The sequence below is a fragment of the Thermobia domestica genome, chromosome 12, assembly GCF_964235325.1.
Source record: "Thermobia domestica chromosome 12, izTheDome1.hap1.1, whole genome shotgun sequence".
Taxonomy (NCBI): domain Eukaryota; kingdom Metazoa; phylum Arthropoda; class Insecta; order Zygentoma; family Lepismatidae; genus Thermobia; species Thermobia domestica.
This window is the reverse complement of record NC_137465.1, coordinates 115,373,873-115,389,195: the sequence shown is the minus strand read 5'-3', so window position 1 is coordinate 115,389,195 and position 15,323 is coordinate 115,373,873. Positions and strand designations below refer to the sequence as shown.

The following is a 15,323-nucleotide window of genomic DNA, read 5'->3' as shown; positions in this document are numbered from 1 at the left end:
CATATAAATACGTTTATTTTTACCTATGATGAACTAACAAAGGATTTGTACGTTATGGACACTTGAATGGTCAATTATCTCAAGACACTGGTAATTAAAAATTAAAGTGATATGATAAAAACCATCTAGGGTCCAAATCCTAATAACCCCCCAAAAATAAAAGAAATTGGTTCAGCCGTATTAGCGTGATGAGGTAACAAAGGATTTGTGCGTTCTCTTTTATATATATAGATAATAAACTAGTAATGAAAGGCGCTCATAGAAAAAGATAACAAAAAGATGCGGAAAAAAGAAAATCTCTGAAACTAATGAATAACGTAGAAAATATATAAATGGATAAATGATATGAGTGAGGTGCTCGTAACGCCACAACACAACATATAGATGTTAGTACAAACAAATGCAGATTACAATTCTGTCCTGGGGCGTCTCAGGACTAATGAGAAACATTGGGTAAGCCCAGATTAGTGTTATAGAGAGACAAGTGCTATGATGGAAAAAGATGTGGAAGATGTTGACGGATGAGTTGGTGACGGAAAAAGGTGGCATGGTGGTGATCTGCTGGAAGAATGCGGATGTATATGGAAAGCAAAACTCTGAGTGGTGTATAGCAGTACTTAGATTGAGATTCTTGTTGTAAATCAGTAAATATGGTGTCAAGAAAGATATCTTTACGATCATGGAGACTGGTAGTTATGAACTTATGACGCAATTGTGCTATGTGTTGAAGAAGCGGAGGAAAGGTAATTTTTTCATACAAGTCAGTATTATGATACGGAAGTTTGATCCTAAATGCAAGACGAATGGCATGTCTCTCTAGAATTTCAAGTCTATTGTAAAATTTCGGAGACGCTGAACACCAGGCTATGTGTCCAAATGTAAGTATACTCCGCATAAATGCCTTGTATGTGTTAAGCAATAATTTGGAATTTAGACCCCAGATCTGGCCAACAAGACGACGAAGAAGTTGTAAGCGGTTCTTTGCTTTAATAACAAGTTTCTGAAGGTGGGGTGTCCATCGCAACTTATCGTCAAAAATGATTCCTAAGTATGTTACAGTTTTAGCTGGCTGAAGAAAGTGATCTCCCACACGTATCTGTAGTAAATTTGGATTTCTTCTAACTTTGCTGCGGCATTTAGGAGGTAAAATAACGAGTGATTGTGTTTTGTCTTCATTAACTGAAAGTCTCCATTTACTACACCAATTCAGAAAGCTAGTAATTGTTGTCTGTAAGTTTGTATTAATCTGCTGTATCGTGTTTCCCAGTGTAAGAAAAGCTGTATCATCAGCATATTGAAAGAGATAAGTGTTCGGTGATGGAGATGCTAAATCGTAAGCATAGAGTATGTACAAAAGAGGAGATAGACTGGAGCCTTGCGATACTCGTGTGTATGGGAAGACTGGATGTGATAATGAGTTGTTTATGCTGACATAGGTATTCGGTTGGGTATAAAAGAAAATATAACTCGGAGGTATGTAATAGGAAGACCCAGTTTAAGAAGTTTATAAAATAATCCATAATGCCAAATCTCATCAAAAGCTTTTTCCAGATCCATTAAAACGAGACATGACGGAAGAGACTTGATCATTTATGCTATAATGAGGTCGAAATCCAGTTTGATGGGGAGGTAGAAGTTGTAGATCCATAATATATGGATGTAAACGAAATACGAGTATTTTTTCAAAGACTTTACCCAACGTGGAAGTTAACTGGATTGGACAATAGGACTGTACGGAATGCGGTGGTTTGTTGGGTTTCAGAAACATACAGACTTTAGATACCTTCCAATCGAGAGGATACAAACCAGTTCTAAGGATAAATGTATATATCGATGCTAGAAATATGAAAAAAATGACCGAACATTCTTTAAGTAATCTGTAAGTTATTTGGTCAAAGCCTGGGGTAGTACTACGTTTCCGCTTGGTGATGGACTGTACCACCGCGGAGGTGATTTCACGAGTCAAAGGATTATCCGCTTCTAAAGTGTGCTGGAATGAAAGTTGAAGTAATTGTGCAATTGCCTCTTCAGAAACTCTAGGGCTTAATTGATGTGTGCAAGGCGGAGGTGTAAATACTGACTGAAGATGTGTGGCTAAAGCATCTGCTTTATCTTGATCTGTATCTAGAGATTGATTATCCTGTATGAGAGGATAAGATGAACGAACTGTCTGTCCAATTAGAAGATGAAATTTTTCCAGTATTTCGTGGGATGTGACTCTGTATTCAATTGATTGCATGCCTGAACTGTCCTTTGCCATCGTCATCGACATCAAATGCTCTGGATTCCGCGTTTGTTCGTATTTTCGAAAGTAAGTGCGAGACATTTTGACGAGAGCCAAGTACTGCGGAGGTAGCATAGGTTGGTATGTTTTGCCTCGTTATGAAGGTATGTTTCTGTTGGCGCTACTGGTGATAGCTGCGCTAATGCTATGGACGGTATTATTAAGGTCGGTCTCTGATGTCGGTGGTACAAAGAAGGCAAGAGCAACATCTATATCAGTACGAAACTGATCCCATTTCGCCTTGTCATATAACATGATAGTTCTCATAGTTGATTCAGATAGTTGTCGTCTCTGATGATTGATAACGACTTAGCAAAATCGCCTGATATCCAACCTATAACCTTTGATTTCAAACCTTTCATTTACGGTTTGTGATTTCACGTTTAACAGAAACAAATATTTTAAACTATATGTACTTTAAATAAATTATTTAAGTAGACTCTTTTTTAAATATAAAGTTTATTTTTTAAAATTATTGTTCAAAGCCTTTGTATTTTAATAAGCCTTTTCCAAAATCAATGCAAATTAAGTGTGCTGCCATCTTTGGAGTTCTTTTAAAATATACTTTTGTGGGCGTTTATATGTTTGTGGCCAATCCTTTCGACAATGAGATCTCTGAAATTACAGGCTCTGGAAACATGACGTTTTCACTGATCGATTGCAAATTTTGTGTAGATTGTCCAGTTCTAATTGAATATTTAAAAAACGTGACCATTATTTCTTTATTACATTTTTACGGGTACACTGGAAGTGTTGAAATTAAAAAAGAAAAAAGTAAAGCATTTTATCATACACATTATACATTCCAACACCACATAATTGTATACAGGGGTTGCATACATCTCAGGCGTTTGCTTCATGGCCAAATAATAATGAAAAACAAAGGATAGACATTTCTCCTCTCTAACAGTAAATTGAATCTTTATTGTTTGGAGTGTTTTGCCCAATGAACACCATATATCACTGGCATAATTAATTGTGTGTGTAATGTATTTGCTTATTGCATATTGCATGCAAGAAGAAAGAAAACACTGATCATACATAAATTAAAAACTCCAACCGGAAGTAGGCTCAAATCTTGCAAACGGTGCGAGATATTGAAAAACACACACACACACACACAACTAGATACATTTGCACAAAAATATCCTGGTGTTAGAAATAGTTGATGGAGAAATGATCCGAATAAATTCCTTCAAATTGGAAGCAATATAAATGTCAGTGGAATAACAAAAACCAGTGGTAGTGATCAGTCTTTGAAAAAAAAAAAGACAAAATTCGTTGGATTAATTTCTGACCCCTTAAGCCCCAATTCTACGACTGCTTCAAGTTCGAAAATATTATTATTTCCCTTGTTTATCTTCATTTTAATATTCCCACGCAAATAGCAGCTTACGTATGTATCAATACGCTTCTCATTTTCATACCTCCATTCTCAGCGTCGCTTCGTTGATTAATTCGATTGGGTAGAAAAACGTGATGAACTAAGAAATCTGTCATCACCATCACACCGAACACGTATTTCAGACTTTAACCGTTTCTGATTTTGAAAACGCTGTTGCGTACACTATAAATCATTATTACGGCCCCTTGTATATTACATTAACATTAACAATCATATATAATAATATTCTGCAAGTAATAAGTGAAAACTTGTTGTGACTCCTACTGAAACGCTGGAATGCGAGCGGAGCGATCAAGAAAAGTTTTACCTAATCTATTTCTTTACAGACCGACAACAATATTGATTCATTAGGGCGCCAATACTTTATCGGGGCGACGCATCATATAATTTTTCCATAATACTTTTTCTTCTTCTTGCTTGTTCGGCGCCCTCTTGTTATCAGCTTCCGACTTGCCCTCCCTAGCTACGGCTCTAGTGCGTGGAAACATTCAAACTTGTTTTCATCTAGGGAAGTTGGTGGCCGATTTGGAGTTTAGCGTCCTGTTTAGTAACGAAACTACATTGAGACGTGGATTAACAGCATAACATGGAATCCGAACCATGTGATTTTCTCTAGGGAATCGAACCTGTGACTCCCGGGTCAGGAAAGTGTGCAATGTAATATAAGATGGAAAGGGGTAACTAAAAAATATATTAAGGAATAACATAGAAAATGCACGGTAGATACTTACACCAGGATTTTAAAACAAAAGACATCAATAAAATGAACTTAAACGTGATATGTACTGTATTCAAGAGGATTTTTTTTTTACATTATCCAATACACAATAGTATTTGTGAAATTTACGTACAAAACAGTTGTCCTATCTACTTGGGTATAAAAAGACTGTAAAAAATGTTAATTCTCTACTATAACCATTTACATGGGAATTTAGAACAAATTTACGTTGAATACTAAATTTTTTTCTCTAATTTTATAATGCATAATCTCAAACATATTCGGTAGAGTTTATAGGCACACGACACATAATCTGCATTGGTTAACGCTGATTGAAGGGAACTAGTCATGGGATATTTTCCTTCTTTGGAGACCACTCAAATTCTTTTCACTGTGTGAGATTGTTGGGAGGGTCAAGCAACCAGTACACGCCTCATGGTCGTCTTCTAATGACAGCTTCGAAAGTATTTTCGATGTTTTCAACAAAGGCAGAAAATCATACTTGGGTTTTGTTTGTTGTTCTTTCTCTGAATGTTGAAGTTCAAAAATCTTGGTCTTCAAAGGAAACGACAATGTTTTCCTCTTTGGGCGTGATATTAGAGGCAGAGAGAGATTTTCAGCATTCCCTAACCTATTTTGCATTGGGGATGTTATTTGAGAGGAACTCTCTTCCTTTCTTCTCCAAGAGAATAGTTGATCATTACTCCCTATAGAATCTTCACTTTTGAAGTCCGCGTGGTGCAAAATGTGTATTTTCGTTCTTTCTTGATTTGAGATTGGAGGTAGAGAATTTTTACAGAATTCACTTTTGTAGAGTTTTTCCAGTTTTAAGGAAGCTTTGGTCGAGGGTTTTAACGCCTTCAAATGTGTCTGGAAGTTTCTTTCAGACTTCACATGGTCTTCACCTATATCCGGTTGTGCCCGTTTCCTTGGTGAGATGGGCATTAAATCAGTTTCTAGTCCAGTAGAGGATTCATTTTTGAAGTCTTCAGAACGCCAAAGCGTTGTAATTTTTGTAGCACTCTCATTGTTGTTATGTCTTTCCAAAGACGAATGTAAATATTCTACAGCTTCTGAGAGTTTAATTTTTCCTTTATGTGCTGCTGAGGGCCTCACCTTTATTGTATGATCATCTGAAGCATTCTGTAAATCTATCTCAGACCGGATTCGAGAATTCTTTTCATTTTTATTTATATTTTTGTCTACTGTTTGTTTGCTCTCAACTTTCTTCAAATCAAAATCTGTTGTTTGCTTCATTGCCATTGGTTTAGTGCGATGGAGCGACATCGTGCTTTTATTTAGGATTTGAGAAGTATTCTTTACAATATCTAATTTATTTTCTTGGCTTTGTCTCTTTGTTAACATTCGCTTATTTGGTATTTTATTTTCAAATGAACTTGTTAGCATTCGTTTGTTTGGTTGTTTGTCTTCAGATGAATTCGTTAACATTTGCTTACTTGGTGATTTACTTTCAGAGAAATTTATTGATGTTCGTTTGTTATTTGGCGATTTATCTTCTACTAGATTAGTTAACACTCGTTTAATTGGTAATTTATCCTCAAAGGAACCTGTTGACATTCGTTTCCTAGGTGATTTGTCTCCAAATGGATTAGTTGACATTCGTTTATTTGGCAATTTATATTCTTCTGAATTACTTAATGTACGTTTATTTGGTGACTTATTTTCCATTGAAGAATCTTTTACTGTTTCCTCTTCTAGTGACATTTCTCGAAGTCGCTTGGCGTTTAAGTATTTTTCTCTATTTGCCATCTGATCCATGTATCTCTTAATTGATTGTTCTTTAAAGGACTTTTGTTCGTCTTCTGTATTAGATGCACTTCTCGATTTGAATAAAGCAAATCCTATTCCATGTGAAAGATGTGTGTGCATTCTTTTATTTTCCTTCGGTAAAAAATGATCCTTAGATAGTATTTGAAGAAGTCGTTTTGAAATTTTTTCGTCGCCATCTTGTGTTGGTGGTGATGGTGAAGAAGTGCTTACTTTTTCATCCTTATCTGTTGATGAGGTCGGTTCCTTTGATACTCGGTTGGTGTTAGGTTCATCTTCCATTATTTTCAGTAAACAGTTACTTCCAGTGTCTGTTGGCTGTCTAACTTCTTGTTTGCGTCTGGTAGCCTGATCAGTGTTATCAAAACTATTATTACTATTACTGATGCTAGCATCACTGTTTCTGTTAAGGTAATCAGTGTGATTAAAAACAGATTTCATCCCCGTATAAGATGATTTTATTTTTGTTGAATACTTGTGTCTCTGATCACCATTATTATTGTTGAGAAACATATTTACCTTATTTCTTACGGTGATTGGAATATTGCCAAAAACATTTCAATGTTACCCTATAAAAAGAAAAGGTATTTTTGAGTGAATTTTAATATTTTGCAATAAACGTTGACACAGTAACATATAAGTATTAACTAAGAAAGGAAGCCAGTCTTGAAACTTATTAGGAAAGAAGATGTCGTTACACAGAAGATTTCGTAGTGTTTAACAATTGATATCCTGATGTTATTAAAACAAACAGCAATAGGAAAATATTCATTACGATTACAAGAAAAAATAGAACTCTTAAACAGAGTGGTGTATACAGAATGTCATTAAGATTGGCTCTTAGAACTCAAGTTCATATTACAAACACCGTGTGCGTGGGTTTCCTCGGGGTACTCCCGTTTCCTCCCACTTTCTTCATTTCACCATTTTCATTCATTACTCATCATTACCGTCTCCTTTAGCCTAACCGGCATAACCGTGGGACGTAAAACTCAAAGATTTCATTTCATTTTTCAAGTTCATATTGCTTCAGAACACAAGCGATGTTTTATTCATATCCTAATATACCTAGTAAATTTGTATTTCCCCATAAATCTTATAGGAATAGAATGCTATATAAAAGGCAGTGACTCCTTTTGCGTACGCCACTGGTTAAACAATTGAACACAAAATGATAAGTGTATTGGAAAACCTTATTTTAAAATAGAAATAAAATATAACTGTCACTCGATACTTGTCATGTAGACTTTGGGTGCTCCTGCTGGATAATTTTAAGGACTTTTGTCTACTAAAACTCCTTCATTCGTTCATATATTTACCTTGTCTGCCGGTCCATTCGGAAGACCAAAAATCTCAAGAGCTACTTGATGGATTCCTGTCATTTTCGACCGCGATCTAAAGTGTCAAAAGCTACGAATTGAGATATGGCATGGCTAACTCATTTGTGCAGAAGAAAGTACGAGGAGCAGTGTTTTCATGGAGGTGAGTTTTCTGGACGATTTTCTCAATAACGAGTCATGATATTCTGTTCATATGTCATAAATAAATATTTAACTAATAACTCTATAATATTGTGTAAATTATTCCTCGCGTAAACAGAAAATCACAAAAGGTAGTTTTCTCTTGGCGATGAGTTACTGTTCAGACAACTTTATCCAAAACGATACTGGTGATTTTGGTTATAATTCATTATTATGTTTATAATGTTGCATAAATCCTCCCACAAGGAATAGTATACTCTTGGGGGTGAGTTTTCTTTGACAATGTCGTAAAATATCGCTCATGTGATTTTATTATTATTTTATAAATACATATTTTATTAATAACTCTGGCATATTGCATAAGTTATTTCTTATGGAAAAAATCTACAAGGAATTGTTTACTTCTGAATGCGTTTTCTGTCGGTGAAGTTTTCCGAAAATGCCTTAGAATTTTGTTCGTATTTCACAAGAAACTGTTTCATTAATAACTGCAGCACAACATGTTTTTTTTTTTTTTTTTAAATAAATAATTGGAGTGAAAAAGTTTACAGCAGTGCCCAGTAGCCTTTTTTCTCTTAAAACTTATGCACATGCAATAAATTTAACTTAATCTTTGACAACACTGCGTATATCTCACGTCATTTGTAAACAATGAAATTAATTTGCAATCTTATCGTCTGCACAAAAACATTAGATTCGTAATACACAACAAAATCCTATTATTGTCTGTTCACTCTAGGATGGAAGATTGTTTACAAACAACAATTGTAGTGCGAGCGTCAAAACCTTGCTTCTCACCCCTACATGGTTAATTCATGGTTGCCAGGCACATGAATCTCCGAACCGAATGTACCTACTTCTGCACAGTCATGGACCAAGTGCTATTACTACATAAATTGCTGCTTTTGAGTTGACTGAGATATTAACGTTATGAAAAATTGAGTTAGTTATTATGTAATACAATCTTACATATAATGCACACTCAATTTTGTACAAGTGTTCTTGTTCGAAAGTGTGCGAAAACCTTGTACGCCTGGCAATATTGGAAGATGGCAGTTTGTGTTGTAAACAATAAACAGAGGTAGCGAAGATCGTTAGGTTCGCTGGACAGCGTTGTTTTCATGATAAGGCGACAGAAACATATTGTACTGATTGTAAACAAGGGCTGGGAATTTCGATGCGAGTATAGGTGGAAATATTCTCCCCACATATTGCCTGTTGTTGAAAGTTTGCAATGTTGCAAACTGCTAAGTGTAGAATTTAATACTAATTGAACGAGCTTTGAGAAGGATTAGTATGATGCAATAATTATAAATACAAACAACCATAGACTTAAAGTATTAGGAAATAAACCATGCTGCTGTAAGAAGAATATAATACACATTGAATTAAGTGTTCAAAGTACAATATAAAGCGAATTTTAACATTTAAACATTTTAAAGTGGTACACATTTGCCCTGTTTGGGTGCCCTTACCAGACACTGTGCAACACGAAAAAAGGCATTAAAATGCCTTTGGCGCGGGAGACCCGGGTTCGATTCCCGGCGGGAGTTCATGTGGTTCGGATTCCACGTTAATCAGTAGGTCCACGTCTCATATAGCCTCGCTGCTGAAAGGGACGCTAAACTTAAATTCAACTCAACTCAAGGCATTAAAATAGGTATATCGAGCGTGGGCATGAACGCGGCTCTGGCCGGTATTCCTTATTAAGGTTTTCCTCAGTCCCACGAGGTGAATGACTAGATAGTAGCTTCTGTAAGGCAGGGGCGGATCCAGGACGGACTTCTTGAGGGCGGTGGGTTTTAATACTGCTACTTAGAGCTATTTTTAAGAGCTCCAAACTCTGAGATTGGGTTTTATTTCAATATATAAAATGAGAAAGGTTCCTTTCCTGGGGGCAATCGCCATGATCGCCCCCTGGATCCGCCACTGCTGCAAGGCCAGAATTGGGCCAAACACCGAGGCCCCAGAATTGGCGGAAAATATATTCCTTCAGAATATTATGTTGTCAACACTTCCACAAATATTATGGTGGTGGGTTCCGACACCCCTTTTTCGTTTATGTGTGTTTAAATTCATTATGAAGTAAATGTAGAAGTGTTTCTTTCATTCTCTTTCTTTCTTTCTTATCATCTTTCTCATCCTTGCTCTCCTTTCCCCACCTTCTTAAAATATGAATACTATCCTCCTGTAATATTGTTTCTCTCCACGGCCCAACCGGTTTAAAGCGACCAACCTGATATAGTTAACTATTAGCAGAAGTGTACCAATAAATTCACATTAGAGACAGCGCCGTAACTTATATTTTTTTTCTGGGGGGCAAGCATTAATATGTGTATTTGGGCCTCCTAGAAAAAGTTGTCATTCTCATTCTCTTTCTAACTTTTTCTTACTATTTATGCCCCCCGGAGCCTGTCGGCCCTCCCTCACGGCAAGGTCTGCGGGGCCGTTACTTACGCCCTTGGGCCCATTCCATACATGACAAATTAATTAAGGGGACAACATTGACAAATCTCAAAGTCATACGAATAAATGTTATTTCTAGGGCCCCTAATAATAGACGTTTCTTACTGAAGTGGGCACAAGGCTCACTTTTGTTTTATTTACCTTTTGTGCGCTGCTTTATGTAATGTAGTGAAACTGTTTAATGCTTCATTTATAATTTCATGTACGTATTGTATATGGATTAAGAAAATTTCGTCTCCAAATGGGCCCCTTCGAACGGCGGGGAACCTCCCTGGGGGGAAGATGCCCCTCCCCTGTCCCACACAAGTTACGGTCCTGATTAGAGAAGAAGTAAACTCTTTCGAAATTTACGCAACTTGCAAATACCAAACCCTACTAGTGCTAAAATTGATGAGTTAGTTCCACTGTTACAACTGCTATAAGGGGAAAGTAGGGGAAGGACTGCTAAGATTCGCTGGCCAGGTTTTGTGTCAAAACACAGCGCCAAGCTACAGTGAACGGACAAAAATAAATATACTTTGGCTTTAATTTCAACTTTAATGGGTCTTAAGTATAATTGCAGTCTTAAACTATCTATAACTAGAGCTGGATTATAATATTTAAATGCACTTCCAATAGTTTCTTCCTGGTGTGGTCTGAAAGTTTAGAATCCAGCTTTTTTTAGAATTCTACGCACCTATTAATAGTGGACTAAATACAGGGTGGCTCAGGAAAAAAAAAACTCGTGAGATTGAATGAGTACCTTTGCAAAAAGAAATAAATGCTTTCCGATGGTATAGAAAAAATACACACACGTCATTAATGAGAAGATCTGTATTCATGAAAATTACAGAGAATTACACAAAGTGCTGAAAATGTTCTTCTCTGGCATCAATGCATTTAGTGCATGCCTTAACATGGTGTTGTACACTCTATGCAACTCTGCTACGTCAATTTTTCGAATTTCACTATGGATATTGTCCTTCAAGCTTTCTAATGCTCTAAGCAACTACAATCCTTTATTGAGTGTCTTTTCCTCTGTGAATTTCTCTGAATTAGTGAGAGTGACGTACGGAAAGTGTGACAGATTGTTTCATCTTCTTGAAACAAGATATAATTGCCTTCCAAGGGAGTCAGCTGTTCGTAAAATTCTTTAAAAATTCCAATATACATCTCAGTATTTACTGTTGACTCAAAAAATATGGAACTCGCAATTCTGCCGATGGACATAGCACAATAGACTCCAACCTTTTCATCATGGAGAGGCTGTTGATGAATTATGTGAGGATTTTCCACGGACCAATATCTGGTGTTCTGCAAGTTTACATGCCCTGACAAAGAAAGCCATGCTTCATCACTCATGAAAAACAGCATCGGATCCAACAGATCATTTGCAACTTGTTTGAAGAAGTCACGTAGAGTAATCAATACGTTTGGCCTTGTTTCCCTCTTTAAGTTCTTGGACACGTGTCATTTTGTATGGCTTCATTTGTAAACTGTGTAAAACACATTGACACCTACTGCGCGGAACACCCACTTCTTGTAATAACTTACATTTTGATTTCAGAGGGCCTCTTGGCATCTGCACTTCGATATCATTTCCCACAGAAGGTGTACGAACTAACGGGGTTTGATTCTTTTTGACGTTTGCAACTGATTCTGTTGTTCGCTACTTTTTCACCAAACCTTGAATATTGCCTTTTGCAGGAATATGTACACCAGGAAACTTGTCTGCAAAAATTTCCTGCGTCTCCTTAAAAGAACTGGTAAACAGAAACGCCTCAACTATTGTTATTCTCTGCTGAAGGGAATACATCTTGCACATTCGTCACACATTTATCTGCATCTAATCTTCACGGTGGGTAGACGGGTTTTAGGATTTTTGACTTTTTGACTTCAAAATTTATGTTACTCGATTCCACACGTCCTACTTTGTCTACACACTAAATTTCAACTTGCGCAAACGAAGGGGTCCAAAGTTATGCCAAAAATATAGGGTTTTAAGACTTCTGACTTTTTGACTTCAAAATTGATGTTATTCGATTGTTCACGTCTTCATTAGTCTACACACCAAATTTCAATTTGCGCAAAGTAAGGTATACACAATTATGGGGGTTAAATGTTGCAAAAATAAGGGGTTTTGGGACTTTTGATACAGTAGAAAAAAAGATAATTGAGATGAAACTTATTCTTGAGACGCTCTTGACACTGAAGAATAACTCACATGTTAATTATCTTCCTTTCCGGAAAAAATTCTTGCTGTTTATTACCGTTTATGTTCTGAGGATTTTTAAATTGAAACGGAAAGTGATAGTAAATTTCAACTTCTTCCTTTTTCAGTAGCGAGATAGGGGTGATTATGTTGTCCTTTGGAAGCTGAATCGATTCCCAAAACCAGCTGTCGTTATTGCGATCTCCCGAAACAACAGCCAATCAATGATATAAAATGAAACAGTTTACTTTTAGTACTTTCGGTTTGAATAGAGCATTAACTGACTAAAATGGGTCTACTATTGGGACGCTGAATCGAATCCAAAAGAAAAAATAGAAACGCTTCTGAATATTTTCTACGGTAATTGCTTTATGGATTTCAATATTGAAACCGGAGGTAGTATTTATCTACCACTTAGATAAATACTAGAAAGATAGAAATGGAGATTATACGTTTTTTGAAAGTCAAATTGGTTTACTAAAATAGAAAGTCGATATCTACTACCATTTTTATTGTGATCTATATACAAAACCGGAAATGGTGCTTTTTCGTCTTCTTTAATAAGTAGAGGTTTAACTGACTACAAGGAATCATTTCTTCGGATGCTAAGTCGATTAAAAAAAAAAAAAAAAAAAAAAAAAAAAAAAAAAAAAAAAAAAAAAGCTTCTCGATGTCCCATATCGTTACTGCACAGAGAAAAATCCGTTCTCCGGACAGCTGTATATTGTACAAATATACGGTATCCTCTTGCTTACTATAGAAATCAGTACGGAGCATACGTTATCCGTATGCTACATAGGCACTGCCCTTAGATGTTACATCATGCCGTTGCAGGATGTCTGACATCTAACAGTTTTCCGTATATCACATGAATATACTTATGTTAACATCGTCAGCTATATGTTATATACATCCATTTGTATGTGAGATCCTGACCGCCTATATTGATTCATACGGAAAGTACGTATAGATGGAACACTTATACAGAAAGTATTATAAAACATGCATTTTCAGTTATACGTCTCCTGTATGTTAAGTCCAAAAACTACAGGAATTACGCATTTAGCCTATCTTTTTAAGTACGCCACCCACAGTTTTTTTCTCAGTGTGCTCTATGGACTTCAACATTGAAACCTTTAGTAGTATTTGCCTACTACTTCATGTTTAGTAAAGAGATAAGGTTAATGATGATATATTTACTTCAGGCTCTAAATCGATTCCATAAACCGTTTGTTGTTAGCTACTACCGTTTTAGATTTGTGACTACTATTGATGACACCATAAGTGGTCAATATCTATCATTTCCGGTTTAAATAGAAGTGGTCGGAGGAGATGAAAACTATTCTTCGGATGCTGAATCAAATCCCGAAAACCGCCTGTTCAAAGCTATTACTGTTTTTGTTGTTGTTTTGTTATTATTTTTGTTGTTTACGTATGAACGGACGGACAGACAAACGGACGGATGTAGCCGTCCGATAATACTTCTGATACTTATACATAGTACTAAACCAAACCACAGAAAAGCTCTGATCTATGTAGGGTAAGTTTCGGTGAATCCGGACAGTTCTGATGTTTCTTTTACTGCTACCCCGCTAAACGAAAATATCCAATACTTCGATATATTATTTAATGATATGTTGGTATGCATTTGCAATTGAACTAATTTTCCTGGAATGGCATGTCAAGAAATAAAAAATAATTTTCTGAAAGTTGTCAAAATCTTTGACTTGCAAATTTGGAATGGTGAATCGGGACAGTAGTTGGCGATTCCGGACACTAAACTCTGAACGAGGATATATGCATGATAGGTATATTTTTAGCTTACTATCTTGCTACAATAACATTCTAACATGATAAGTACTGAATATAAATACTAATACATCATAAATACATACAAATTACTAACATAGAAATTTCTATACTAATTACTGTTGAAATTGTAAGCTAAATGCACAGTAGTGTAACTACCACTATATCGTTTAATCATTTAATATAGTAATCACATTTGTTTCCATTAGAATTACATTGTACTATTATTTTTTGTAGAAAGAACTAGAGTATTAGTAAAAAGTATAATATGTGTGCACTGAGACTAGCATTTATTTTTCTTGCGATAATGACGTCTGCCAGTTTGGTGAAGCACTAGTTACAATTCTGACACATTGTCCACAGCTAAAATACAGTTCCTTATCATCTCCCACACATCTTTCATGAAGCCAGGTCTTACACACGGTACAGGACACCCAGGAGCCGTATTTGGTTGATGATGGTGCATAATAATTCTTCCTATAAAATCTACAGTTTTTTCATCCACACCTTCGATTGTGTTTGAGGAGACAGTTTGAAAAAAAACTGCGTTTCGTGATACTTAATCTTTTAGCAACGACGGACCTTTGGGATGTGGTTTTGCGAGAAACAACAGCAGGAAAATATAGGAAGTGCTTAACTGAAGACTCTGAAGGCGATTGAGACGTCTTTTGAGATGAGCCTGACGACACAGAAGAGGAATTGTTTGCAGTTGCTGGCAGGTCACGTTCATTCGACAAAAGAAATTCATATTCCAGAACTTGTTGGGAATCAAATGGGAATATACCAGATGATGCAGCCATTCAGTAGTGTAGAATTTCTGAGCACCTTATGATTAACAGTTTGTAATTTAGTTGTGTTGGTAGAGCCAAAGATAATTTTATAACTTTTTCTGGTGATTCCTCGGAGTCCATTTATGGCAAAAGTGAATAAACGGTAGATATAAACAATAGACTTCATGTACTATTCCACACTCATGAACGTCAAAAGCAAGAGAGGAGAGAGTGTTCTGAATCCTCTTAGTTCATTAATTACATTGTCTGGATTCACCTTAATGTAATAAACGTGTCCGGATTCACCCTTCCATAAACGTCCGGATTCGCCCGTTTTGAGCACTGTAAACTTGTGCACGCGTAGAGCAGGGGCGCGCAAAGTAATAAAATCTTTCCATTATGCATCTAGTA

General features: G+C 36.2%; 1 protein-coding gene across 1 annotated transcript in view; it reads right to left on the bottom strand.

Annotated features, from left to right (window-relative positions):
- Window positions 1–4,458: 4,458 nt before the first annotated feature.
- LOC145666595 (uncharacterized) overlaps window positions 4,459–15,323 on the bottom strand; it is a 33,072-nt gene continuing 22,207 nt past the window's right edge. The window contains exon 2 of the mRNA XM_081733996.1: window positions 4,459–6,764. Within this exon, the coding sequence (XP_081590122.1) occupies window positions 4,750–6,708 (1,959 nt within the window). The 5' untranslated portion in view covers window positions 6,709–6,764 and the 3' untranslated portion in view covers window positions 4,459–4,749. The remainder of the gene's footprint in view (window positions 6,765–15,323) is intronic.